Raw genomic sequence first — 27,927 nt, 5'->3', positions numbered from 1 at the left:
GAGTCTGTTTCTTCTCAGTATCAGGTGAAAAAAATCCTGTGACAGGAGGGCTCAAATTCCAGCTGCTGCTTGTAGGGAGACCAGATGGGCGGGCTTAAGGCTTTAGTACTCAGGTGAGAAGGTTTTGTGTGGATGGGGGGCAGCCACTAAGGAATTGTTCAATGTGATTCAGCTGAGAGAATCTGTGTGGCACGAGCACTTGCTTACTTCTCTCGGGGTTAAGGATGTAAAGTACTCACGTGATGGGAGTCATGAGAACATATAGCGTAGATGGGAATATGAGCTCCTTTCGCTTTACAAAAAATCCCACTTCTTTGGAAGACTAACATACAAGTCTTTTTCAGGGGCGCAAGTGGCTGTGTATCCCTCAGAGGAAGAGGACCCAGACGGAAGTTGCACACAAATGCATTTTATTGCTCTCTACAAACACGGAGACGCATACACAGTATGCATGTAAGCCATAGGGCTGTCCCAGTAGTGGGAGAAACACTATCCACCATGAATTAAACCACTCAATACAGACAAAAATCATTATTATAATGAAAATGCTAGAAAAAGCATAGCTTACACCCAAAATGTATAACATTGACCAATTAAGCCTTTTACCTACTACCTTTTCTTTAACATAAAGCAGTAACATACTCTTTTTCTAAACTGAAAAAAGCAGCAAAATAGTAGAAATATTCCACATAGTTTCCTAGCTTCTGTTCATCTGTCACACTTTATATACTAGTACTATGAAAGGGTCACTGGGGAAAAATCCAAAACAAAACAAAAACCATCTTTGATGCTGTACAAGTTATAAGCAAACAGAGGGAAATAAATTGATTTTAATCAAGTGTGCATGAACCAAAGGGTAGTAAATTTATCCTCTGGAGTGACTGAGCAAACAAGTGTTGCTAGTCAAGCCAGAGCAAAGCTGATGGCTCTTACAAGCAATATTAGAGAAATCTCTCCTACAGCAATTCTTGTCCGTCACAACTGTAACATTTACAAAAATACCCTCCTTCATTTTGAAGACATTCGCCCCCTGACTGGGCAGCATGCTGCGTACCGTTACCACCAGCATCTACACAGCTTCAATACCACTCAACAGAATGCCTGAACTTTTGCCAAAGGATCCCATAAAAGTCAAAAGCATGCCATTCTTTTCACACATAAATAAAATACACAGGGAAATAAAATTCCCTACAGAAGAGAGGATCAGAGCTGGACTATCAGATGCAGTCAGATCCTTCCTCCGGACTGTAAAAGGCAAAGGTCTGCAAAGTAAGGACTCCCCTGACTACCAGGGCCTCCAGAGGGTACTGGCATCTTTCGGAGATGCTTGCTTCAGGGTGCTGGGGTTCCCAGGGGAAAAGGTGACCTCCGTAGTGGCTGACTGGCTCTTCTGGAAGTGGCTTAAAAGTTTGGTCTGTGTTTCAGTTCGAACTTTATGAAGAGAGAGGAAATGGAAAGCTTCTTGCAAACACCTAGAATAGCCCTCTCTGAAGTCAAACTGAGAGCTTTTGTGGAAGGATCCTGCAGCTAGAGAAGGGAAGAGAAGAGGGAGGGGCAAGAAAGAATAGTTTAGAGCAGTTGTTCATGGCTAGAGATTCATAAAACTGTCACAGATTTGCAGTAAGCTAGAGACTGGAATGAAATTCAATACTCACTCTTCATCTGCAGCTGGCTCTGCTGTTTCAGGTAGCTGACGGTCATCTCCAGGATGTCGGCTTTCTCCAGCTTGGAGTTGGGCTGGTGTCTCTGAAACTCCTTCTCCAGAAGCAGTTTCAGCTGCTCGATGCTGCTGTTAATCCGGTCACGGCGCATTTTCTCCACCACCGGCTTCCTCAGCTGTAAAAAGCAAAGGAAAAGAGACCTATTATTAGAAGGATCTTCTCTCTGCCATTTCACAGGACTGTTTGTTGCCCGTCACTGTTCCTAAACAATGTGGACCAGTTTCACAGCTGGTGTAAACTGCTATGAGAACAGCTGAGAGCGTGGCTCGAAGCTGCCTCGCTGTGCCTGGACTTACTTTGTTTTTCTCCTTTGGTGTCAGCAGGTTGTCAGGCTCCATGAAAACAGTGCTGGGAGCCATCTGTCCTGAGAAAGGAAGGACGGTCTCAGCGTGGAAGTCCAGGAGCAAGGTGTTGCTGGAAGCTGCCTCGGCCTGATATTTATGCTGTGCAACCTCAGTGAGAGTCTGTGGGTCTCCGGCTTGGTGGAGTTTCCCACACTCTACAGCCAATCAGGGAGATAGGCAGCACAATAGGAGAAGCATCTATTCTTGCATGCTCCATTGCCAGTGAATAGCCTGGGGATAATGACCTTCTCCCAGATGAGCAGGTGGGGAGTGTGCGGTACGTGAAAGGCTGGGATCAGAATTACGCGTCAGAAGCTGGGAAAGAGCTGGCCTTCAATGGGAAAAGGCTGCTGACTAATGCCGCAGATCAATAGCATTCCAGACGCAGCCTTGGGTTCACATGTGTGGAGGAAGGAGGAGGTCAGCTGCCCATGGCGGGAAATAAACTACTGCGGGCAGACTACTGCGTGGGGCTGCATTGCTCTCTGGGGAGGACACGCTTAGGCATGCACAAATGCACACGCACACACGAGCGTTTTCTGGCTTTCTGAGATAAAGAGCAGGATTTCTTGAAATCCACTCACCTTGTTTTCTCAGTAAGCCAGAGCCAGTTGTTCTCCCTCAGGTGACTGTGACACCAGTTTTGCTCATGTGAAGCAGAAAACAGCTTTTCCAGTTTGGCTTACTGCAAGTAACTACATTTAATTGTAAGTACACACAGTTATTGAAACGTATTCTGTTTTGATCTTTGTTCTCTTCCCTTGATATCGTATGCACCTCTTTAGAACACTCCCAAGCCATGTCACAAGCACTTTATGCTTCTGTTTTCAAATACCTGCAACACAAATCTGCAAGGAGAAGGGTCTCGGACTGCTTTGGGATCAGTTCAGTCTCACATGCTGCTTTCTCACTTCCTCCCCAAAACGTGTTTTACTCTAATTATTTTCATTTAATCTATGCACAAAGGAAAACTGAGTGCAGAAGAAATTCACATAGCCCATAAAATTATTAGAAACCAAATTCCTGATTCCCCATTCTCCACTGGGACAGTTTCTACACTGAGATGCACAGTCTTTGCTCAATAGGTGCCTGCAGCTGGAAGAGTTAACAGTCTTGCTATTTGTAGCCTATAAACACACAGACAGAGATTCAGGTTGGAAAACTTGAACCAGATCTGCCTGCATTTATCCTGCCTTCTGCCCGTGCAAGTACTGCTTTCTTTTATGAGCTCTAACCTCACACGAAGAGCTGAAGAAGGAAATGGCAGCAGAGTGTTTTCCGCATCCTCTGGACATGCTCCCTAGACTGTGTGGAGCAAGGCTGACAGCAATGGTGCCCTGTTATCCCACAAGAAGGGCGAAGCAGGCAGGCAGCAGCATTAACCACACATCTACAACCATGTGTTCTGGTCCCAGATATACTCCAAATGTGCTGCGTGACCTAATCAGTTCAACACGCTTCTCTGTGACCATCAGTATCTCCCTCTGAAAGATTCAGTATAGGAATAATAATAATTAGATAAACTACTGTCAAGTAAGATTAGGGCTTATGTTTGGGGATCTCTTACTGAAAAAGAAAGGCTAGTAAGTAAATACTGTTTGTCTTTACATTAATATGTGTGTATGTGTGTTGATGTATATATTAATATATATGTGTGTGGTCACGCATGTCTTTTAATGTGAATACACATACACACGGACACATTTCTCTCTCACTCTGCAACTCATTATTCATAAGACCAGGTAAGGCTTAAATGACCTCTTCCAGGATCTGCCTTTCCATCCCCATTGTACTGCTCTTGAATAGGCTCCCTTCTTTTCGTACAGAGCAGCAGCTGTTGAGCTCTGAGTCTTTTATGTCAAGTTGTGGGAAAGCTTTTGTGACACCATTTCACATGTTCTCCTCAAAGCTTGTGGATTATCTTTGAGCCCATGTAATGCCACCTCTGAAACCAATCTTTCGCTCCGTGCATCCCTCTTGGGGAGATTCTCTGAAACGGAAAGTCCTGAGTAGTAACTCATTTCTTGAGCTCATCAATCAAGTGCATGAAGAAGAAATGTGCCAATCCTGCGATCAGCAGGGTCCACTAGCAGTTTTGCTAGAGACAGTTTCTGTTTTCCAGATTAACTCACTAATAAGCGGCTATAAGAACGACAATAATTTCCCCTTCCAGCACAAGTCACATAAACAGGCACTCCAGTTTTAGTCCAACAAAGCTGTTTCAAGTGTCAGATGCCTTTCCTGCAATTACCCACAGTACACAACAAGAAACTAAGCCTACTTCTCAGGAATCTGTGCATTATTGCATTCCTGCATCATAGGACTTCTATTTTGGAGGAGGACAAATTAACTTTCCATGATAAAACTATAGTAGAGCAGATGTGTGACTTGAGTAACTCGGTCTGCCTCTGGCTTTCTTCTGTCACACTGGCGGGCTCTGGCTGTTTCTGGGATTTGCGCAGCAGTTCTGAAGATGTGAGGGAGAGAGGCCAGAGCCCAGAGTGGCTGTTGCTGCCTGCCTGGGGCAGCTGGCTGCAGCCCCTCAGCCGATCCAGACCAGGCCGAATGCACTGCCACCCACCTCTCTGCCACTGCTGATTCCACCTGGGATCTCTACAGCAGGATTTTACACATGAACTTCTTATTTCTCCACTCAGCACCCAGGGGATTACGAAGTTAACTCCATGGGAACAGTCGTGCTAGCCTGAACTACCTTACTCTCCTCGGTCTTGGTAGAAATGTTGCTTAATTCACTATTACAACATTTAGCTCAAGTTAAAAGAGAATGAAAACCTCTATCTCCTTTCTTGCTCCAAGAAAGTAACTTCCATAGACCTTCTTGAAGGAATGAATTGTATGGGATAAAAATGCCTGCTTGATTTTTTCCAGGATCCCAAACATCAAGTCCTGTTCCATGTCCGTTTACTGTGTGCGCTTGAGATGTGATGGACCATTTTTCTCCTGCTGCTTAGTAATTACATGGTTAGGCATTGTCGCTGTAACCCCAGCCTGCAGACTTCCTGCCTTTAACTCTGCCACTGACTCAGTGTCAGAGCTCAGGTCCCTTACAAAAAAACCATAGTCCAGCAAAGGCAGTATCAGCTTTCCTAGCAGGGATTCCAGAGCGGCTCCGCTGCCCCACATTTGGCCAGTCCAAAGCCAGATGGAAAGGAGCAGGAGACAGTTGTGCCAACACTTTGCCTGATTGCACTGTGGTAGTGGTTGTGCACTTGGCACAATCAAGGGGTCAGTGCTCAAAACTGCTTCTCCATTAGGATCCAAACTGACCTAAAGCCTGCTACTGAGCAGGCTGAATGCTAAATAATCTTCTGTGGCCTTGAGAAATTCACTTAACTACAGAGGCTGGAGGCCCCACATATTTAGAACGTGTGTGGTAATAAAAATTGCAATATTCAATGTATTACTGTGAGGTGAATGTAGCAAAATCTTCCCCAGATGGTAAATCCACTGAGGTTCCTACTTCCTCACTCTGTGTCACACATGAATTTTAAAGCATCTAAAATAAAAACATATATTTAAAATAGCTTTTTATTTTCTCTTTGGTTTCACAGTCTGTGAGGGGAAAAAGTAGCCAGTTACTGACCATCTTGGAAGAGTTACTCTAATTAGATACTCAGTAACCCAAAATACATGCTCTACTTCTGCTTTGGTTGGAAATCCTAAATAAAAGTGATTAAAAAAATTCCTCCCTATTATAAAGTTAGCAGAGTCAGTGGACTTTAAGGATAACGAATTCTGAATTACACACCTTCTACTGTGGTTCCAAACATACACAATATTGCATAGGAAACTTATTAGATCCCAAGATACTGGATCTGGATAACATTTGAAATACGGCATTAGCAATAGCCTTCCCCCAGAATCTCTGCCAGATGTTAGCGCTTTAGGAAGACTTTAGGAAGATGCTGCTGCTTTCCCAAGTCTTGAGAGATGCTCATTGCTCCCATTGCTTCTCTCCTGATACGTGCTGCCCAGATGGCCTTTTGGGAGCAGGGTTTCCCACTGAACACAATGCAGAGGCAAGCACCGTTGCTAATGTGGTTTGTAGTCAGGCACACTTCCTTTGTGACAGGAATGAATATAGTTAAGAAATGGTGTGGGAAACTCAGAGGTACGCAAACTTCCATAGCCTTATGTTAGTAAGTCATTTAGAAAGCTAAAACGCTTGGGAGCAATGCTTCTGAATAGAGCACGGGAAAGACAGCAAAATGCAGGAAACTCAATTAGTGCTGAGTCCTACAGACCATCCTGAGGTGAAAAATAAAATGGGTCCAATCCTAAGGGCCTTACTTGGATCCTCACTGAAGTCAATAGAAACTTTGGACTCCAGGAAGGGTGAAGCGGACTGCTAGATTTGGCCTGCAGCTTTTGTACCTCCAGAGCTATTTCCTGATCTCTGGTAAACTGGTGTAAATACAAATTACCTCTACACCTACAGTGGAATTTATCAAAATCCTAATCAGCAAAATTTGAGCCTGAATTTCCACCTGCCAAATACCAATACCAGAATCTGGTCTACTGTTTCCCATTTCTTTCATCCAAGCAGCACAGGATAGTTAGAAGTATTAATGAAGAGAAAAGCTTCCCCATAGTATCACTGGTATAAAATCTGATCTAATTTTCTTAAAAGCCAAGCCCAGCTCCTGTAGCTCTATATGGGTCATACAAAAGTATCATGATATCCTCATGGTCCATAGGAGTCATCTTTTTCCCTTAGCACTGTGCAGCAAAGAGGTGCAAAAGTCCCATTGCAGAACTGCCATGATGGCTGCCTGAACGAGACCTGCATTGGTTGTGTTTCAAAGCTGGGTATTTCCAAGTTTGCCCAAGGAAAGCACACCAACTGCCACGTGGAGCTAGGGAATCGGTGCCCTGCTGTGCCATTCTGGGTGATGTGCTGCAATGGTTGCCATCATATTTGGGCAGGCCAGCCTTTGATAAAAAGAACAGCAAGACAGAGGTACTGAGCAACCTGGGCTATGGGCAGTCTGACTGTCAAGTGACACCTGCTAGCAGAGTCTCTTGGTATCTGTCAGTGGCTCCATGGACAGTCCTAGCAAAAAAACCACATTATTCTTCCAGGCAAAGCTGAAGTGAGGCAATGCCTCACCTCAGAGGTGCCACAGCAGAGGATTGCCAAGCTGGCAGGAAGAAATCGGTCCTGTATTTAAACCCCATATTTAAATTACAGCAAACAGCAATTCAGATTAACATGCCAGGGCAATTAAGGATTGGAGGAGCTTCTGTATCTGTTTGCAACAGTTTGCATAAGCTTAGGAGCAGCTTGACTCATATCAAGGGTCTGTGTTTCCCGGGACATATTAAACAAATCTGGGGAATTCAAGAGGCAAACAGAATATGTGGCTCAGAAGTCTTAGTGTGGGCCAAAACCACCTCTGCCACCTTCAGTGGGACAATTATTTTCTTTGGCCTTACTGGTGGGTGAGCAAGATTCTGCTCCTGCAGCTCCTTTCCCTATTATTTCCTCCTAGCCCTTCCTTGCTTTGCTGCTTGGCAGTCCCCTGTTTGAGTCTGGCACAATTTTGGTTTGTCTGCATAGCTTCCTTCACTTCTTTCCTTTTACTCGGGGTTTATTTTTCCTTCATGAAGTTTTTATAATCTGATTTTTCGTTCTGTCACTCTTTTTCCCTCTGTCTGTCACAGGCAGATGTGGTTTGAGGACAGGAGTGTCTTACAGACCTGCAGACTGTGTGAGTTTGGAGTTCCTTCCAGTTTCCCACACTGCTCTCCTATTCACTGCATTCAGGCAGAGGATAAAGGAAGTGTGCCATGCTACAAGCTGAATTAGAAATGGTGTTTGACTTCCTATTGTACTTCACAGAAACCTTGCTCTGGGTAGACCATCTGCATTGCACTCACTGTGGAGAAAACCATTGATCAAGGCCTGTCAGCCCAGCTGGGGGAACTTGGGAAAGTAATTCCTTGTGCCACTTCAGTTCTTTAGGGCTTAACATCTGGCTAGAGGGGGAGGCGACAGTTGATGGTTTAACAGTCTTGCTTTCTTTCAAGTTTGGGATGCTGTTTTGATCCCCGATAAGCCTTTCTGAAATCCTGATTTTAATAACATGGAAAGCATCCAGAAGACTAAGAATAATGCACTGGCTTTGCATTTTCAAAGTGCTTTACAAATACCAGCTAATGAATTCTCAGCAACCTCCTCTGTGAGATAAGGATGTATTATTAGCAATGTTTTACAAAGGAAGAAAAATGAGGCAGACAGGAGAAAACCAAAATTTCAATATTTCAAATAGCCTACTGGTTGCAGTGCTTCTGTTGCCAAGTGGCTATTTGAGACATCTGGTTTGCAAAGATGCTCAGCACCCACTTTTGTTTTAATTAGCTTTGGCATCTCTGAAAAGGAGCCAACTCCCTAGCTTGTGGGAGAATTTGGATTACCAGCCTGGACCACACTCGCAGTGACGCACCACCTAGATAAGAAGATGCAAAAGTTCTTCTTTGTACTGAAGTTCAGTAGTGGTTTTTGAAAATGTTATTTAGTACAATTTGTTCAAGCCCATGAAATGGCTGAAAAGGAAGATGCACTCAAATCCTTGATCAGGAAATACTTAATGATCTATTCAACAGAAATTAACTTGATCTCTCTAGAAAGTAAACTAAGTTTTAATTTATTTATTTATGCTCCTGAAGACCTACCAAAACCTCAGTCTTAAGCTGCTCCTATCCTTAGTCCTTGTGCAGATCTGTCTGTCAGCACCATCTGATTTTGATCAGCTGCATCCCAGCAGTTACGGTTATTCTGGGCTTGGAGCTCCTTGGAGGAGAGGATGCAGTGTGCCCTGAACTACATGAACTCTCTGAGTTTATAAGGGAATTTCAGGCCCTAGACACTTGGCCTGGATAAAACCAGTGACTTAGAAATGAGAAAGGAGCCATACTGCTTTAGTTAACAAGTCCAGTGCTACCTGCAGCTACAGTGCTGAGTGCTGCTCATTGGTTGTACGCAAAAGGTGTCTGTGCAGTCTCCTGATGACAGCTCCTGGGGACTTCATGCCAGATTCCCAGTACCTAGTGCTGCAGATGATTGTAGAGCACGGTTTATGCTACCAGCTACACTGGAGATGTTCTGGGGGTCCTGGTCCTATTCTTAACCCTCTCTAGACTGTTTTCTTTAGAGTCTGGCTCTTTTTATTGCACTATATTCCCCTGATCCTGACATCCGACAATGTGCCTTGCCCTGTGGTATGGTGATGAGGGCATCCAACTCTGCCTTGTATGCTTTGTGAGGACCAAGGTCTGTCAGTTCTTGCATGTGCCCCTCTGCTAGTCCTTTGCCTGGCTCAGAACTAGGTTATCTAGCTTTTGAAAAACGTTCTTGCCTGCAAGGCAGGTGCCTGCTTTTATCAGACATGATCTCTTCATTCTGCTGCCACCTGAACATGGCAAAGATGTTCCTCAGTCCTCCAAAATCCACCTGCCTGGCAGGGCAGGACCTGACACTGAGCCCTAAGACACTTTCACCAGACACATGTCCATTGTGCTCCGCAGCGTGGTGCCTGACAGCCACCAAGCATGAGAAAGTAGATTCCAGTAGGAACTTCCATCCCAAAACTCAGGCTGAGCTTAAGGGAAGGGGAGAAATTCACTGGGGCATACGGGAGAATCAGCTTCAGGTTACAAACTTGTTCCCAAGGTAGGGAACAATCAAAAGAGGCTCAGGGGACACCAGGGAAGTCTGTGACTATTATCTCCCCTCTCCACTGCTGCCCTAGCTAGAGTTGAGTGATTAAATATCTGACACATGCAGATAGGATTAATTGCTGCTCTTATAAAGGGAGAGGTGACTGCCCTCCTATCTGGCATGAACACACCATTCCCATCTTGTCAATGACAGCAAGTGGTTGTTGGGGCCAGACCTCATGAACCACACTCCCAATTCTCAACCTGCTCCTCTGAAATATTCTCTCTGCTGGATACCTTCTTCTTGGCAAAATGCTTGGCAGCACTATTTGGTAAGTCTTGTTAAATTTATCATGAGACTCATAATACTTATGGCCTTCAGTGAGACATCATGTCCAAGCCTCATGATTCTATAAAGAGAGGAAATTAATTATATCAATCCAAACAAAGTCCAAATGCTCAATAATCAAAAGGTAAGTTAAAAAAATCCATCAAAATACTTTTAGGTTTATTAGAAACATCAAAATGTTTCTGTTAAATCCCTATGACTTTCAGTCCATTTCTTGAAGCCCAAATTTTGACATTTGAAAGGCTGGCAGCAATGCCAGAACCTCAGAGATGCTGAGCCCATTGTAAGAACTGAATACCACCATCTTCCACAAAAACCACCCAAAACAATGAAGGAAGTGCATGAACTCAGCAGCTTCTGTGCTTGCTCCCTCCACTCCATTGTTAGTGACAGGCTGTGCTCCCTTGGCCAGAGCTCAGTAGGTGACTGACTGATGTGGTCTGCGCATTTCAGAGGACTTTTGGGGAGCGTGTGCTCCCACTGAAGTCAGCAGTATCTGGGGTGCTTTAGAGCAAAACTCAAAACCATCTGGTAAAATGTGTGAGGGAACTGCTGGGTCTCAGCCCTGTTGCTGAGATGGGGAACAGTTATGTTACTGAGATCATAACTAACTTAGCACTGACTGGCGTAACTATAGAGCAAGGTATAGATGAGTCCCCTGGTAAAAGCAGAAGGATAGGATATATTCTGTGGTTGGTTTATATGGGTTTTTGAAGGAGGAGGGTGGTAAACACATAACATGGTGGCTCCCGCAAAGCCTGCTCCCAGGGCAATGTGTTCCTTTGAGACATAATTGATTCCTGCCATCAGGCACCAGCCTGCTCTCCCCCAGGGTCAGCGCTTTCCCACATCCAACCCCATTATCCCACAGACCATGCCTTTTGTACAACACACTCCAGCTATTCATGTGCAAAGCAGCTGTAATCCCCAGACCTTTCAGAGTCAATATACCAGGAAATAATAAATCCCTCTTGTGCACTCTTGAATATGCTGAGAGGTGACTTGTGGGAATTTCAGCTGGGCAGAAAAATAATAAATTCTCCTTAATTTTTAATTATTTAGAATACTCACTGTAGAAAGACTATGTCATTGGTGCATGACTATTTCAGGGTCACCCACACAAGCAGCTATAGAAATTGCTTTTGCCTCTAACAACCCTGACAATGCAGATCAAATTGTCTCATATGTTTCTTAATGATCAAAGTCCACTTTCCTTCACTTATGCACCTGGGAATGACAGTATATTAAGCATTCTGGATCTAAAGAAAAACTAATTAAAAAAGGTTAAACCTGTGAAGAATGTACTTTACAGTAATAAAAGACCCCTTTTTGCCAGGGTTCTAATGTCTAAAGGAGGCAAGATAATGCCATGCTAATGACATTTAATGGAATATTTTATACAATAGGTCTAATAACAACATAACCTTTTCCCCTGAAAGAGGTAGATTTGGTTGGTTCAGACAGCAGAAGCAGCCAATCCTGAATAGCAAGTTGGGCAGGATAATTCCTTTATATATTGCCTCCCATGCCAAACAATTTTTTAAACTATTTACTGTGTAGAATGTAGTCCACTGAAACACCCTGAGCAGAACATGGTAGGCAGGGTTAGGTGCACCTGGGGGGCTGGGAGAAGGGATCTTCATCTGTGACACCAAAGTAAGCAGTGGCTTGTAAGTTAAAAACTGTCAAAGGATCATTAGGATTCACCTTGAATAGGCAATACCCTGTCTTTTCAAACCTTATCCAAGAAACCGCCACGGAGCGAGTCATAAGAGTATGAGGATGATGAAGGGATGTGGTAATAGTGCAGGGATTTGTGGTGCTAAAATACAGGAATCTCAAACATTAGAACACGTCCACCCAGCAATAGTAAGGTCTGATGTGGCACAACACACAGACCCAATAGTTTCATCAAGGACTCAAAGATAATAATTTCCACACAGATGTGTCAGCACAGGTCTACTTGGCACCCCAGTAGGTGTTCTCATTGCTACTGTCTTCCTCAGTGATACTGCCACTAGCACATTACCTGTGAAAGTGAGATCAGAGCTAGCTTCGTCCTAAAAAGCCTTCCATTTTACCTGTGTAAATAAGCCTTTCCAGCAATGCTAACCATGGGCTGGCCTGAGGAAGAGACAAAAGCCCACTTGAGATCAGACTGCACACAGGACAGATCCTGCAAGGCCCTGCTCTCCTGGCAGCCGTGATGACAAAGGGGTGTTCCAGGGAAGTACCTCTGCCAGGCTCCTAACAGATGGGGAGAAAAGAAACTCCTCTGCAAGACAGTGAGAAGAGGCACCCTTAGCACTTCCACTGCAGAGGAGCACTATGCCCAGAGATGCTCATTCTCCACTTTGTTCTCACAGGTGTTCAGCAGTATCCCCGAGTGGTGCCAGAAAAGCACGAGGGCCACCACTTCAGCCCTCCTCCCACCTCCCTCAGTCCCCACCTCCCACCACAGACACGGGCTCAGCTCCTGATTCCAAGAGGGCTCTGTGAAAGAGTTTAGCAGCACCACTCCCATTTTGCAGAAGAGCAAACTGAGGCATGGTGAAGCAAACCAGCAGCCCCCAGGACAGCCAGTGCTGCAGGTGAGCTTAGTATTCCTGCTGGCCACCCCTGTGTGTGAACCAGTGTCTCTGCCCCCTTGCCCCACGTTGCCCCTTTCTCCTGGTAAACACAGATCTCCGAGAAACCCCTGCCTCCATGGTGAAACATGCGCTTTTCAGCCTTACTCCGTGAAAAAGCCATGTGAGTTCATCGTGCCTTGACAGAAGTGCAGGCTCCACAAAGGAGTTATTAGCACCAGGCTGTGTGGGTTTGAATTTCTCTGCGTTTCCCATACTTTTCCCCTATTGATAACATTTCTTGTTGGGACAATAGAAGTGTGCCTTGCAACTACTCACGATATTAGTGACGGTGCTTGAGCCTGAATGATTTAAAGGGAAAGAATCCAACTCCCAAAAGACCATCTGGCTATCAGTTATAACACAGCAATAAAGGTCAGGGCTGCTTCTCGGGAGTTGGGAAAAAGATGTTTTTTGACACTGAAGAGTCTCTTCAACCAGCTTGGTACATGCCTACCTGTCAGCTCTTAGCTTCAAGGCCTGCCACCATTACTCCCTTGCTAGGAAAGGGATAACACAGGACACCGACTTTTGGAGGAAGGCCAGCCAAAGAATACAGGAAAAAGGGCAACACCTTATCATAGCTGGCAAAAGCTAGGGCATGGTCTCTGAGCTGTGTCTTATTTTGTATCATAATCCTTTGACTGCTTCAAAGTGTTCATGAGATGTCTTGTCTCCTGGCTTTCCCACAAGGCAGGGAATAAAGGGCTCCAAGGACAACATCTGCCCTTCACAAAGAGCTAAGCCCATTCAGGCCCATACAATGAAAACCACGAAGCTGGCTATTTCAGTGACACCTCCCTCCTTCCTGTCAACTGCCCATTAAACTCAGGCTTCACTTCAGGATTTCCAAGTAAGAAATTGTCTTTGGCTTTCTTACCTCACTGCACACTTCCCTCCACCATTCCCATTTCCATATTCTCAGCCACGCTCCCGTGCACAGGCAATGCACTGGGAGAAGACAAGCACCCCTCTGCCTTGGGCACTACAGGCTAGACCCTCAGATGGCAGGCCGCAGCACAGCTTTTCTCAGGGAGGTCCTGGGTTATTTTCAGTGCTGCCTCAAGGACTGTATCCAGGCAGAGATTTTTCTCATAAGACAAAATCAGAACTGACCTAAAGCGTCTACACAACTTCATTCTTTTTCTTGCCTTTACCACAAAATAAATAATGTCTGCTTAATTTCTGTTGAAATTTTCATGCAAATACAAGCAAGCAGCACAATCCCCATTTTCCAGATAAGAAAATGGAGTGGGGATGACATGCTAAAGGTTACACAGGGAGGCAATTATGTGGTCTCTGAGATCTCACGTTCTGCAAACTGCAGCAGGTCCAGTCTGCAGTGGAGCGGTGTGGTGCTCCTTGGTCAGATGAGAGCAGAGCGCACCACAAATCTCAGGCAAGAAGCAGAACTGACCTCCTTGCTGAGGTCCGAAGATGGGCCCTCAGATAGTAAATCCCATTTACGACCTGCCTCTGACTTCCCAAGGCCTAGGGCTTCTGAGTTGAATCTGATGCTATTCTTTAGCCCAACTTAACCATCACTCTTGTAAATGTCTGTATGAAAGACAGAGTAGGAAAGGGAAAAGAAAGAGCTACAGGGGTGACTAAGCATGGGCCCAGTTCTGCTAGAAGGTGTGTGGCTGCCCTTAATGAAGGCAATGGGAACACTGGTGCAATGGGCTCACAGACCTCGGTGTGTGAAGAGAGAAACAGAGGTTACCATTTCCATTTGCTTCCCATTCCCTACTTATTCGCCCTGTCCATCCAACATCCCACCATCCTGACTGTAGATTCTCCACAGCATTTAGAAATGTCATGCAAACAAACCTGTCGTTTCACACTGATAAGACTTTGGCTCACCCATCAAAAATATAACAACTGTATGGACAAGCGCAGATACACTCACACTCTGGCAAACGGCAGCTGGGAGGCTGGCTGTAAAGTACCCTCCCTAGAAAGGGTAGAGAGATATCCTTGGTGCTGTTGATTTTGACCCCAACAGTGCTTCCCTTCTTCTGCTTTTCCCGCCTTCCCCCAAAAGCGTGCCTCCTCCACGCCACAAATGTGACTGGCACATGCAGGGACTCAGGAATGCAATTGATCCCAGACGACCAGCTGGAGGGTCAGTGTTTTCCCAGATCCCCAGGCAGCCCTGAAGAGCCACGCTGCACACTCCACCAGTCAGCGTGGGCAGAAGGTTATTCTCTCCAGGGCATTTGCAATCAATGTACCATGCGCTAATAGATGCTTCCTCTATTGTTCAGCTGTGTGCCTGGATTGGCTGAATGGCTGTGGGAAACACCAGCAATCCCCAGACTCACATATCTGCTGAAGCTCCCTGATGTATAAATAGAGGCAGTCGGTAACTGTCAAAGCATAGTCTTACGCTCAGCACAGCAGCCTGACGTGGGGGTCTGTGCCCAGGACTGAGAGCACTAAGAATGGCTCCCAGTAACACTCTCATGATCCACATGGAGGAGAAACTGCTGCTAAAAGAAAAGAATAAAGTAAGTAGAGCTCTTGACAGGATTGGAAAGGCTGGTCTGCGCTCTGTGCAATGGGCTGCCTCTATCAAATAAATACTACATGGGGAAAGATGAGGTAAGGAGGGAGAAAGTGGTCTGGGGGAAAGTCAATAGGTTAAAGAGAGATAAAGGAGACTATATAGATTTTAAAAAATGAAATGGAGGTGGGAACAGGAAGGCAGCATCGCAAAGCTCTCCTACCAAAAGAAAGCGTCTTTGAACATACGTGTATCAATGCATCAGAAGGGGAAATTAGCTCAGATCTCAGAAAATCCTTAACGATCTGCTCCACCTCTCTTACAGCTGAGGAAGCCGGTGGTGGAGAAAATGCGCCGTGACCGGATTAACAGCAGCATTGAGCAGCTGAAACTGCTCCTGGAGAAGGAGTTTCAGAGACACCAGCCCAACTCCAAGCTGGAGAAAGCCGACATCCTGGAAGTGGCTGTCAGCTACCTGAAGCAGCAGAGCCAGCTGCAGGACCAAAGTGAGTGCAGAGCATGTATTGCACACCACTTAAAGTCTACTCCCACAGGCCTTTGCCCTCCCGTATAGCCCTGGCCCCTGAAGCATGCAGGGGCTATAACACACCAGGTCTAGTCACATGAGCAAGGCTCGTGGACTCAAGGTCTTGAAAGAAACTTATTGCATGAATCACCACCCTCCCATGTTTTGGTCATGATCTTAACCCCCTGCGTTTGCTTCTTTCTTTCTTTTCTAGCATTGATTCACCAGAATCTCGAGCAGGACTTTAACAGTGGATACCTGCGGTGCCTCAAGGAAGCTATGCATTTTCTGTCCTACTATGAACCCAAGAAGGAAACTCAGGTGCAGCTAATCAAGCACTTCTGCAAAGCTCACATGGGTGCAGATGTCACGTACTCTCCTGCTCTGCGTAGTCCACCTCTGTCACCCTGTCTGTTTGCCAGAAAGCAACCTGCCCAGAAGACTGTGGCTGCTGCTTCTACCATCTGGAGACCCTGGTAGACCTGCTGAACTTTGCTTTATTCCTATGTTTTGCTACAAAAACTAGAGGGACCTGTGATTTAATAGTTCCTCTTTAAAGTAGGAAACATTGCTTTCCAAAGGTGGGAGGGGGGCAGTTATTGTTTTTCTGTCACAAGAAATGTGGGTCGCTGAGTAGTTGCCCTTCATAGTGAAGGAATGTGTTTGTATCTTGCAGCAAATTTGCTGCTTTTATTGGTGGCTCCTAGCCAAAGAGAGGACCAAGTTCTGCGGAGATTTAGAGAGCCAAATGCTGTTCAGTTTCCATCACACTTTTGCTTGGCAAGGCTGTTGAGCCTGTGGCTGTCAGTGGAAATCTTTCTACTAACTCCCTGGGTCACGGGTTCAAGTGCTCCATTGTCTCTAGATGATGTATTGACCTTCCTAAAGAAGGAGCACTTTGAAGAATGTATTTTGTATCATAAAGAGAGTATTGAGCCTTTACCTTCGGAGTGAAAGTTGTTATTAAGAAATGCTGATTCTTCTGAAGTTCCTATGCTATTTTTAGTATACCTTCTTACAGAAAGTTATGTTGATAACAGAGAGCTCTAGGGAAAATTCTTTTAATGTCAGTATGTGCTCCTCTCAGTTGAGGGATAATTGATGCCTTTTGTAAAGGAAATGCCTGTGATATACCTGAAGGAAAAGGGAGGGGAAGGGAGGCAATAAGTACTTTATAATCATTCACTGAACATGCTAAAGAGCTTAAAAAGCTTTTATAAAGTTGTGATGTATTCATCCTGTGTGATGTTCAACTTTGGTGTCTTTACTGTACAATACAATAAAAATGGGTTTAGTCATTAATCCTTTGGTTTGAAATGATTAAAATGGCTAATACTCCTGTCTTGCATGTATACTCCTGCAGTGGGGAAGCTATCAGGAGATGTCATATTTCTGAGCCCTTCATTCCAGTACATAGTTTATATTTGTGAAATTCATTTGGCAGAACAGGATTTCAGATCCTGCAAAGAAGCAACCTCTGGAAAAGTTATCAAAAATTAAAATGGAGGTGAAATTGAAGTGAGATACTGAGAGGTGTAGACCCAGATACTTAACAGCAACCTATTCAGACTTCAGCAAATCACTAATTTCACAGCCAGTTTGTTTCCCCCCATTCCCCATTAATTTACCCACCAACCTGACTTCAGTCTTACACTTTCTGTCCATTTAGGAGGTAGCAACATGCAAAACTCCTAATAACTTCCAAAGAGTTTGGTACCTGACTCTGCTTGGGGATCTTACCCTCCTCTTTGAAACTACCCACAACAGGGTGAACTTGTTTTTGTTGTCTTTTAATTTTAGCACCTTCTGATACCTAAACACGAATTCTGTTAGGCAATAACAGAATTGCTTTCTTTACTGAAGTGAAATCTGCCCGTAAAATGGCTAAAAGTATACATCATTTGATAGCAAACAGAGATTGAAAAAGCATTTCCTCTCCTAAATTATTTCCCCATACTGTTCTTTTCTTCAAACATTTTATTTTCTTTCTCTGACGTCCACCTAAGGGTCCAAAACATGCCATGAATAGGGCCTGTGCCTCAGAGTCAAGAAACTGCCACACTCCCCCAGGCTTTCAAGGTTTTTTCTATCCAGCCTGCTGTAGAGATGGTCTCTCTGCCAAGTATCTTTTAGATGATCCTCCCTTGATTTTTTCACCCCACCGCAATTCAGAAAACAAATGTAGCATATCCTCTTACACAGAGATATACAACAGCCTGCCTAGCTGGCTTGCACCAGCTGGGTGACCCAAAGCAAGCAGCCTGGGCTTCCCGTGAGTTGCAGAGAGAGGCACTGTAGCATCCATGCGCAGTCTCAGCTCGAGCCCTGTTAAGACTCTTCTGCAACTCTCCATGTACAGGCCACGCAATTCCTGTCTCCTGAGGATTAAGTCAGCTGCACTCTGGTGATGTGAGGAAGATTAGCACCTGTAGTAAAGGATGTGCTTGTCCTTCTCCCACACAGCTACACCAAGAGGGAATCGATGAGGTGAACAAGCAAAAAGGTATTCAGAAGGTATTTGGGGAAGCAGGAAGAAAAGCACAAGAAGGGGATCCTAAAGCCACCCTAGAGCACCTTAAATACCAACAATCTCTCCAAAACACAGTACTTTCCCCAATAACATTCACTCACTTTTCCTTAGAAGAGTTCCCATTCATTGCCCAGGGGGAACTATTCACCTTTTATTTGCCCTTTTCTTCAAAGTAAAATAAATCTGCACAAATAATCCGTTCACAAAACTATTATCTAACCACAGTAACACATGGATTTGGATATATGACAGGGAAACCTCCATTCTTCCAGAGATACAGTAACAGCATGAAACGCCATTGCTCAACAATTTCAACTCTCCTCAGATTCCCTGGGAGAGATGCCCTTGAAAAACTTTGTTTCTAGCATATGCTTTTTTCCTTAAGCAAAAGGAAACCTAGAATATCTGATCTTGTCAAATGGCTGCTTAGTTAAGCGCTAAGCAAACTGAGATCTGCTAAGGTGACAAGATCAAATGGCATTCAAACACTGCTAGCTGTACCTGGCCAGTCTTCACTTGATTTGTGATTAAACCCTTTGTTATACGTATGGAAAGGACCAAAAAGCCAGCTAGCCAGGTCAAGAACATATTGTTCTACCTCATTACAGTTGCATGGATCATTTTGGTTATTATTTTACCCTGAATGCATGAGCTGGTTGAGTGCTCTTCATCTGTCTGCCAGTGCAATACAAGGTGGGGTTTTGGTACAGTTCTGCAATTCATCAGGGGCTGATACCAATGCTGCAGATAGATTTGCTCTTCCTAATGAACTACTGAATAATTCAGAAGAGATATTTCTAGATTTTGTGGTTGCTTAGCGATCTTGAAAAAGTAACTTCACCTTACTGTGCTCAACTTGTCTTTGTCAATTAGTACAAGCTTCTGAATCCCAGCAAATTCAAGCTGTTCATCCATGCCTGTGCATTTTTAAATAAAGCCTAATTAAGGCAGTTTGCGGATAGGAAGTTTGGGGGAGTTCAGGCTCAGTCAAAATGCAATGTGCCCCAAAGCACACCACAACCTCACTATGCACCACAGGGACTGGGAATAGAGTCGCACATGGCACGGAGAAGTCTGCTGCTATTACGTGGATGGGTATCTTCTGCAGCTAATGTGTTATCACCCAAGTAAACCACGTTGTGAACGTCACAGTTGGCAGCGTCGCTACAGTTTGTTTAAAACTGACAGAATAAATGGAAAAGAGAAAAGAAAACCCAAGAAGAGCTGCACAAACTGAAGACTGTTGGATTTGAACCCAGTCCCTCTAGTTCTAGGTTAACACAGGAACAGACCATAGAAATGACAACTGCACAAAACTCATGTGAGATCACAGTCAGTCTTCTCAGCCCAGAACTCCTGCCACACATATTGGCACAAATCTGGAGAGACACGGCTACTGTCATTCAAACCACAAGGTCTGATTCTCGTTTACACTGAGGCCGTATTACATTACTGGCTGTAGTGGGGGAGCCGATCATGCTCAGCAGTTAGTGTACGTGAGATTCAGACCTACTGTTTGCAGAGTGGTGTAAGGGAGAGAAACAGTAAGTGCCTCCTTTCTGGGCAGGGGGAAGAAACCAAACCCCAGCAGAAAGCCTCCATTTGCTCCAGGGAGTCAGATCCCTGGCTGGTGCAAGTGCACCGCTTCTGTTTTTCGCCAGCCAAAGACTTGCCTCTCTGGGCTTTAGTTTACCAGTTACTTGAGAGTTAAAAGCCAGACCTCCGGTTTCACCAGTCTTAGCACAGCAAAGGTTATGTTTACAATTTATTAATTATTATCACTTATAATAATTGAACGCAAAGCTTCTTATTGCTCCTCTATCCCCTGGGGTGACTCTCCCCTGCTCCAACACATTCCCACCCTTAGGGAAGATATTGTTTATTATGCTGATCCCACAGCCCAGGAATACTCTCCTGACAAAGCTCCTATTAACCTCAGAGTGTGGGCCTGAGTTTCTCAGAGTTTCCCACACTTTCTTCCCTATTTATGACATTCAAAGGGACCACAAAGGAAGCGTGCCTCACAACAGCCCACATTAGTGACGCTTTTTGGCTCTGCATTGTGAAGACCAGCAATTCCTGTCCCGATAGACCATCTGGAGAGCTATTTTCCCAAGAAGCACATTGATCGATCAGTATTATGCGAGAGCCCTTTTAAAACTTGGGAACGTTATGCTCTTTGACACTAAATAGGTGTCTCGAGAGGGGTTGTCAGAAAGATTTTAAACCATTTAAGGAAGGCACAGAAAACATAAAAATCGTAATTATTTCTTTAAAAACACCATCAATAGAATTTGTGAGACAGGCTGACATGAATGTAGGAAATGGTCTAAAATAAAAATGCTCTAAAAGTGATATAGAAAGGAAAGCTTTAAGCCATCAAGTTGTGTGCCATAAGTACAGCCCCAGACATACAGGAGCACTACTTTTTAGACCTGCATAACATAGACAATGAAATTCTGGTTTCCTGTACTCTTCTCTGATAGTCCACCTTCCTCCAGACCTGTTGCTACATTGCAATATACTGGGTTGCTCTCCATGGAAAGCTAAGTATCAGATGGGCTAAGAGAGCTGCAGTTGGTATTACAAGTAGTAGCAGCTTTTGTGAAAACAGCGTGTGTAGTTAAGTCTGCACCTGGGCTGAAATCACCACCTACAAACCAGAAGCAGGAAGCTCCATGGCCCAGTATCAATTTCCTAGGCTAGCGGTCCTCCAGCTGTTTTGATTGATGGACTGTGATGAACACAAGCCTACCGATGATAGTCTTGGGGTTGGTTAATTAACCTTTCCTGGATCCTCTGTGGTTGTTCCTCAACTCAAAGCAATCTATGGCACACAGATTGTACACCATAGCTCAGGGTCAAATGGTGAGCATCTGCAGCTGGAGACAACTGACATGGTGGTTCTTGCCTTAGGAAAAGCTAGGAGTCCTGCCTGACATGCAAGGTCTGTAAGTACAGACATTGACAATTGTTTGCAGATTTCTATTTCCCCTTACACTCTTCAATATCTATACCAAGCAGGAGTGGAGACACCTCCCTGTTTTCATGTGTGATTTTGAAGACTGCATCTTCATGATGCAACTCATGACTGTGATGTAATTTAGAGAGGAACAAGGCCACTAAGAAAGCAAGCCTCTTTGTCCACAGCATAGCTGTCATCTCTCAAGAGCGGGTCCAGATTTCACACCATCCTCCAAAGAAGGGAATTATTGTGTCACATTTAGTAAACTCCACATGTTTGGCAATTTGGGTGATTTGTTTCTTTTAATCCTTCATTCCAAAAACAGAGAAACCCCTGCTTCTGAGCCTCAGACAATCAATCTTTCATTCTGGCTCTGCAGTGACAGTCAGAGAGAGGCACAAACTCCTCCCACAGATATGAAGGCAGTGACAAGGATTTGGATCACAAACATGTTTCAGTGGGACAGACTATTGCACTAACAGCTGAATTTTAAAAGAGCCCAAACCGAGCAAACTAGTTACAGACTTTTAACAAAGAGCAACTGGACTGCCTACAGCACAGGATTTTTTTTTTCCTTACTGAAATCCCTGCAGAAAGTGCATACTGCACGCAGTTCCATAATGAATATATTCTAGGGACAGCCTTAATCTAGACAATTTATTATTCTGAAGCATCAGTTGGGAAATATTGTTGCCATTAAGTTTTCAGACCTTAATAATCAAACCAGGGAGTGGGGGGGAGATATTTGGTTCTCTTTTCTCCGTTAACAGTATACAGAGGGAAGGTGAAGCAGGCAAGGGGGGAACTGAAGATTTGCTATCTTCTCAGCTGACAGAGAGAGGGGGACAGAAGCTGGGAGTTTGTGAGCCCAGAGAGCTGTTGTTTTGTGTGCTCGCTGCAAGGCAGCATGCCTGGTTCACCATTCACATCAGATGGTGCGAGTCCACAGTTCGGAGGATTTCCCACATTGCCCCATTCACAGTGTTAAACTGTCAACAAAAGAAGTGTGCCTCTGTGGGTCCCGAGAAGAAAGCTAACGCCTGCTGCACCATCTGCCCAGCACTTAAAGGAAGGGATAATGCTTTAATCAGTGGGAGTTGGTTTAGCCCTTTGGAGTCCAGGGGCATTGTGCTGGGGATAGGATGGCATTATTTAAAACCACTCATTTCATATTTCCAGAACTGCAAATTGGGTCAAAGCTTCCCTCCCATCTCACTGTGCCCGCTGCTGCTGCAAACATATTCCTTCCCATACGGTGCGTGGCAGGACCTGCTGTCCATTCCGTCTCATGTGACCCCTGAGAGAGATGCACAAAGCCCTGTGCTTGACTTCAAGCTCCAATAATGGCACAAGTACATGCAGCCGGGGCACTCCCTGGCTGCAAGTAATACTGCCGATTAGAAGCTGACAAAATAATTCAGGGAACTGATTTTGAATAGGACTCATACTCCCTGTTCAATTACAGGTTTTTGACAACCATCAACAATTAAAATTGTTACACCCTAAGTGATCCATCTAAGTGTAAAATGTCTTCGGGCTGCAAAGGGAGGAGGGGAGAATGGCTGACCTATGAAAATCACTGCCACGAGAAGCCAGGAAGTTAAAAGGGGCTTTGTAAGCTTCAGGTTAATAACTAGTTACAGGATCGTCCTTTGGAGGATCATATCCTTTTATGCAACAACCCTATGTGTGCTGGAACATGTTGCTATCTACGTACCCACAGACACAGGTTTTGGCCCTGGCTTATTGAGAGGGAAGCTGAGGGCAGCTGAAACAGGGTTACTGCAGTTGACAGTGAAATGAAAGGTTTCCTTTCTGGTTTTGAAAGGCAGACACAGGAAATAGATAGGGTTTTCATGAATATTGTTGTAGTAAGAAACAGGTATTCAAAAAGTAACATCCCCAACCTGCTAGCCTGTTAGCGACAATCCAGGTTTACTCCCTGTTCTAGCCTCTGACCATGGAACATGCGTTAAGGAAAAAAAATTATGCCCATGTACGACTCCCTTAAACATGCAGAGCTCCATGTACTACAGCTGAAACAGATGTATCATAAAGCATAACTGGGAATTTATCAATATGAGGCCTCATATGCCTGTCTGACAGATCTTAAATGTGACTAGCTTTGTATTGCATTGTGCTTGGGGGGGGGGAGGGGGGCAGTAGACCTGAGTAGGCAACCTACAATAGCCTGAAAAAAATGTCTCAAAAAGGCAGCTTTAATCCTGGGTTCTATCTGGTCCTTTCCACTTCGTTACCTGTGTTCATTGCAATACACGTGGCACATATACTGAGAAAGCCCAAGACGGAACAGAGTCATAGCACCTGTATTTACATTCTGCAAGTGGGATAATACAAGCAAAGTAATAGACAAGAATTGACTTTTCACTGCATCTCAGTTGTCTGTAAAGGGAAAATACATTTAGGTGCTTTACGTGGAGACTCAGGACCAAGGGAACAGTGAGGCATTTGCAAAGTGGCATGAAATTAAATAGGACATGTTTGGGAAAGGCATCATAATCATTACATGTCACGGGCTGCCATAGGAAAGCCCAAATTACCCAAACAAAAGCAAGGAAGAGCTCTGAATATAACTTACAGAGGGTCTTTAAGTATTTAAACAATGGAGAGGAAAATATTTCAAGCTAACTGCTTAACACAAATTGTTTTCAAGGTTCTTCCCTCCATTTTAGTCTTTAGTTGCCCAAAAATTATCTGGTACTGTATTCATCTAAGCATGGTTTAATGTCAATGAAAGGGTTTAGTCCCTCTAATTCTGCATCTTTTCCTTTTCAACCTCTCTTTTGGTCATGGGCACAGAGCATTATCTCTTCCCGGGATCAGTCTTCTGCACATAATTTCACCACAGCCTGGGAAAAGGCAGCACATTGAGATCTTGACATTCCCAACATCAGGCAGAAGTTTGATTATAATGACGGCAAACGCTTTCCCACGTTCTTACCCCAGCGCCATAATGCCAAGCCCTATTGTGTCACACGCTCCCCAGTCCACCTGCTCCTTTGGGAGCAGGGTATTATCCCCAGGCAATTCACAGTCAATTTGCCATGCTGTAATAGATGCTTTCTCTATTGTCCCAGGGCACGCATGGATTGGCTATCGACTGTGGGAAACTCAAAGTCGCTTAGGACCCATACATTTGTATGCAGCCACTGCGTATAAATAGAGGAACTCCCAGCTCCCTTCTCCACCTGCTAACCAGCAAGCTCTGAGTTGAAACCAGCACTGGGGATAATGGCACCCAGTGCTCTCTCCCTGGAAATCCTAACACCCAAAGAGAAAAACAGAGTAAGTATCTGCTGTCCCTGTGACCATGAGGGTGAAGAGCTGAGAAGGGCCGAATCCCTTTAGCAGCAGGTTATATAGAGATGGGAAGGGGAAAGTCTCACTGCTAACTGTCCTCTTCCTGTTTTGTGTTACAGCTCAGGAAACCCATTGTAGAAAAACTGCGTCGCGATCGGATTAACAGCAGCATCGAGCAGCTGAAACTGCTCCTGGAGAAGGAGTTTCAGAGATACCAGCCCAATTCCAAGCTGGAGAAAGCCGACATCCTGGAGATGACTGTCAGCTACCTGAAATACAGCCGAGGTGAGTACATCCCCCAATCACGCTTGCTGCCCTTACTTTTAGGCAAAACTCCAGCCTGAGTCTCCCTGTGTAACACTTCTCTTCTGCCTTTGCAGCTTTTGCAGCATCTACCAAAAGCCTACAGCAGGATTATTGCGAAGGGTATGCCTGGTGCCTCAAAGAAGCTCTGCAATTCCTGTCTCTCCATCCAGCAAACACAGAAACCCGGATGAAGCTGATCTGCCATTTCCAGAGGTCACAAGCACTGCCTAAGGACTCTGGTTCTTCTTCTGCACCCGCTTCCACCCATCAGCCCCCTGCAAAACAAGCAGCACTGAAATCCTCCTGCAGCCTCTGGAGGCCTTGGTAGCCCAAGAGTACGCTTACGTGTTTCCTGGACATTTATTCGTATTCCAGAGGAGATTGTGACTTGCTATACAAGTCCCCCCACTCCTCTCATGAGTAGGGAAGAATGTTTTCCTTTTGCAGAGCATTACTATGCTTGGACGTCTGCTTCCCTTCTTCCAGAAGGACTGACACGATCCCACCACGTGGAGAGAAAGTTATTCTAAAAGAATGTGAGATGTAATCCTCCTGCTAGGATGACTGAGAGGAGTTGTTCAGAGAGGAACACCGACTGTTCTTAACCTTAGTGAGGTTGTACGCGTACATCTGTTGAGAAAGCAGTAACTTCTAAGATGTTCAGGCTAGCATTTTCAAAAGTGTCCGTTCGGGAGGAGCCCTTTCCTCTGACCTGCCCCACTTGAGACTCCTAAGTGTCCCAAGCTATCCACACCTGTACTGCCTGGCTGTGGCCATAGCCCTGGGCGCCCAAGGTGTCTCAAAGCAGAGCAGCTAGTCTAACTGGACACATTTGAAAACCTAGCTTTCCTGTGGGTGCCATAATGGGTTCTATAATATTTGTAGACTGTACTGAGCATGCTCTGAAAATGGTTAAACCATAACTCAAACTATGTAGAGGAAATTCCTCAGAATGTCTTGCTCACAAAATCAGAGTAGTGTTTGTGAGGTTCAGGATATGTATGCCTTTTATAAAGGCAAAAGCTCATTTTTATATCCTTATAGGAAAGAAAGTTACGGCTGCGTTGTCGATTTTACAAGAAATATTTATCGAAGTCTTTCATGAAAGGCAGGTGTACAAATTATATTTACTCTTTGGTACCCTACCACCAGGGGAGAACGTGAATTCACTACTGTCCTTAGAGGATGCTATGACATGTTATGTGTGAGCTGCACCAATTGTATAACCTGTGCCAGAAATTATCTTGACCTTCAGAAGTTGCAGAAACTTTTAACAGTACAAAAATAAATAAAGATCTAGTTAATAAATCCAGCAAGTTATTCTTTCTTGAGTAGTTCACATAGCTGATTTCCCTGTGGTCCCTGGGGTTAAAGGGCATGAGACAAAGATATCAGTAAAAGCAAAGATATTCAGAATTGGTATTTAATTGCCTCACCATTTTTGTGTCCATTTGGAACCCTTGCAATGCTGTTTTCCATAGCAGAGAATGCGTAGCTCCAAAATATCAAACCCTAGCTCTCTCAATGCGAGACAAAAATAGAGACATGCCTAACCAACAAATTCTTTGGAAATTTAGACCCAAGAGACTTGTCAAGAAAGGTCACAGCAAGGGTGAAGTCAGGAGGATTTATGCCTGCCTCCCAAACATGGAAGATACTTTCACTGAATCGATAAAGTTTGCCAAGGTGCTTCACGTTACATTTCATGTTCTTGTGGCATGTATCCGAGTCACAAAACTGTCTGAAATGCAGGGAATTGAAATCTAGTTTTTTGTCTGAAGGGGAAACACGTATAGCTGCTCAATACGTGTGTGTACACATTTGTATATATGAGGCACGAGTCAACAAAGTTGACTCGTGCCTCATATATACACGGGCATATATATGCCTTATATATACACGAGCATATATACATATATACAAGGGCAACCCTGTAAAAGCAGTGTTGCCCTTCCTAGTTGCGTGAATAAGAGAAAGACTATCAGGGGATCACAGACTTTAAAGTCTCTGGTGGGGCATGACGCTGACCAGGCCCTACAGCACTGAAACGGTTCTCTGCTGCCTCTGTCAGCTCTGACTGACTTTGGCGACGTCCTCCCGTCCTCCCGCCCTCCGGCTCTCATCTCCGCACCTGCGAACTGCTGGCGGACTTACCGCCCCGGCGCCGCAGTCCGGGGGGGACCCGGCCCCGCTCCCCTCGCTCGGAAGCCCCACCCGCGTTCGCGCCGTGGCACTCGCCCCCCGCCGCCGCCGCCGCCGGCGGGCCCCGCGCGTGCGAGGGGGAGGGGGAGGGGCGGCGGCCTTCGCGCGCGCCCGCCAGCGCGCTCCCCGCAGGCGCGTGCCCGCACCCGCCCGGCGGTAGCCGCCGCCAGCTCCCGCCTCATTCGCATAATCTATGCGCCAGCCGTGTTAGTATGTAGATGTATGCGCATACATTTGCATGCCGATGAGGCCAGGCGAGGAGTGGGTCGCGTTCAAAATGGCGGAGCGGGGCGGGCGAGGTAGCGGCGGTCACGGCAGTTTGGACAAGAGCATCACCCTCCCGCCCGACGAAATCTTTCGCAACCTGGAGAACGCCAAGCGCTTCGCCATAGACATCGGTAACCGGGCGGGAGCCGCGGGGAGGAGGGGGCCGGCGGGGAGGGGGCGATGGTCGAGGAACGGGCGGCGGCTCTCGCCCGCTGAGGGGACTCGCCGGGGCCGGGCAGCCTGCCCGGGCGCGCGGGGCACGCTGGGAAATGCAGTCCCCTGAGGCGCCCGGGCCGGCGCGGGGTGCCGGGGGCGCACTACAGCGACCGGCAGGCGCCGCGGCGGGGGGGCGGCGCGGGGCACGACGGGACGGGGAGTCCCCCCGCCCGGCGGCGGCGAGGCGGAGGCCGGGAACGGCACTACAAGCCCCAGCCTGCCGTCCGCGGCTGCTAGCGGGCCGCGGAGGGAACCGGGTTAGGGACAGCTCGGGGCTGTCCTTGGCGGCGAAGCGGGGTGAGGCAACCCCGGCGGGCCGAGGCGGCGGCCCGGAGGGGTGCAGCGGGCTGTCCTGCCCGAAGGGGGA

At 45.7% G+C, this 27,927-nt stretch overlaps 4 protein-coding genes across 8 annotated transcripts in view; 3 read left to right on the top strand and 1 right to left on the bottom strand.

Annotated features, from left to right (window-relative positions):
- Positions 1-433: 433 nt before the first annotated feature.
- On the bottom strand, positions 434-27,442 carry LOC140661453 (transcription factor HES-5-like). The gene is made up of 5 exons (XM_072883569.1): positions 27,310-27,442; positions 2,650-2,760; positions 2,018-2,085; positions 1,656-1,836; positions 434-1,527 (listed from the first exon to the last, which is right to left on the bottom strand). Exons 3-5 carry the CDS (start codon positions 2,078-2,080, stop codon positions 1,286-1,288), a joined length of 486 nt encoding a protein of 161 aa, XP_072739670.1. The 5' UTR covers positions 2,081-2,085; positions 2,650-2,760; positions 27,310-27,442; the 3' UTR covers positions 434-1,285.
- On the top strand, positions 15,151-16,233 carry LOC140661456 (transcription factor HES-5-like). The gene is made up of 3 exons (XM_072883572.1): positions 15,151-15,231; positions 15,553-15,733; positions 15,968-16,233. The coding sequence occupies exons 1-3, from the start codon at positions 15,166-15,168 to the stop codon at positions 16,231-16,233; spliced, it is 513 nt and encodes a 170-aa protein (XP_072739673.1). The 5' UTR covers positions 15,151-15,165.
- HES5 (hes family bHLH transcription factor 5) lies at positions 24,501-25,203 on the top strand. The gene is made up of 3 exons (XM_072883570.1): positions 24,501-24,554; positions 24,689-24,854; positions 24,950-25,203. Exons 1-3 carry the CDS (start codon positions 24,501-24,503, stop codon positions 25,201-25,203), a joined length of 474 nt encoding a protein of 157 aa, XP_072739671.1.
- PANK4 (pantothenate kinase 4 (inactive)) overlaps positions 27,317-27,927 on the top strand; it is a 33,323-nt gene continuing 32,712 nt past the window's right edge. For 4 of the 5 annotated variants that reach the window (XR_012045763.1, XM_072883566.1, XM_072883565.1 and 1 more), the window contains exon 1: positions 27,317-27,475. Coding sequence is in view for 3 of the 5 variants with exons in the window: in XM_072883566.1 (XP_072739667.1) it covers positions 27,322-27,475 (154 nt within the window). In the remaining 2 variants the exon portion in view is untranslated. The remainder of the gene's footprint in view (positions 27,476-27,927) is intronic. The other variant, XM_072883567.1, reaches the window with a different exon arrangement.

This window comes from Ciconia boyciana, chromosome 19 (genome assembly GCF_034638445.1).
Source record: "Ciconia boyciana chromosome 19, ASM3463844v1, whole genome shotgun sequence".
Taxonomy (NCBI): Eukaryota; Metazoa; Chordata; class Aves; order Ciconiiformes; family Ciconiidae; genus Ciconia; species Ciconia boyciana.
Note: the sequence above shows the minus strand (reverse complement) of the source record. Positions and strands in the feature narration are given on the sequence as shown.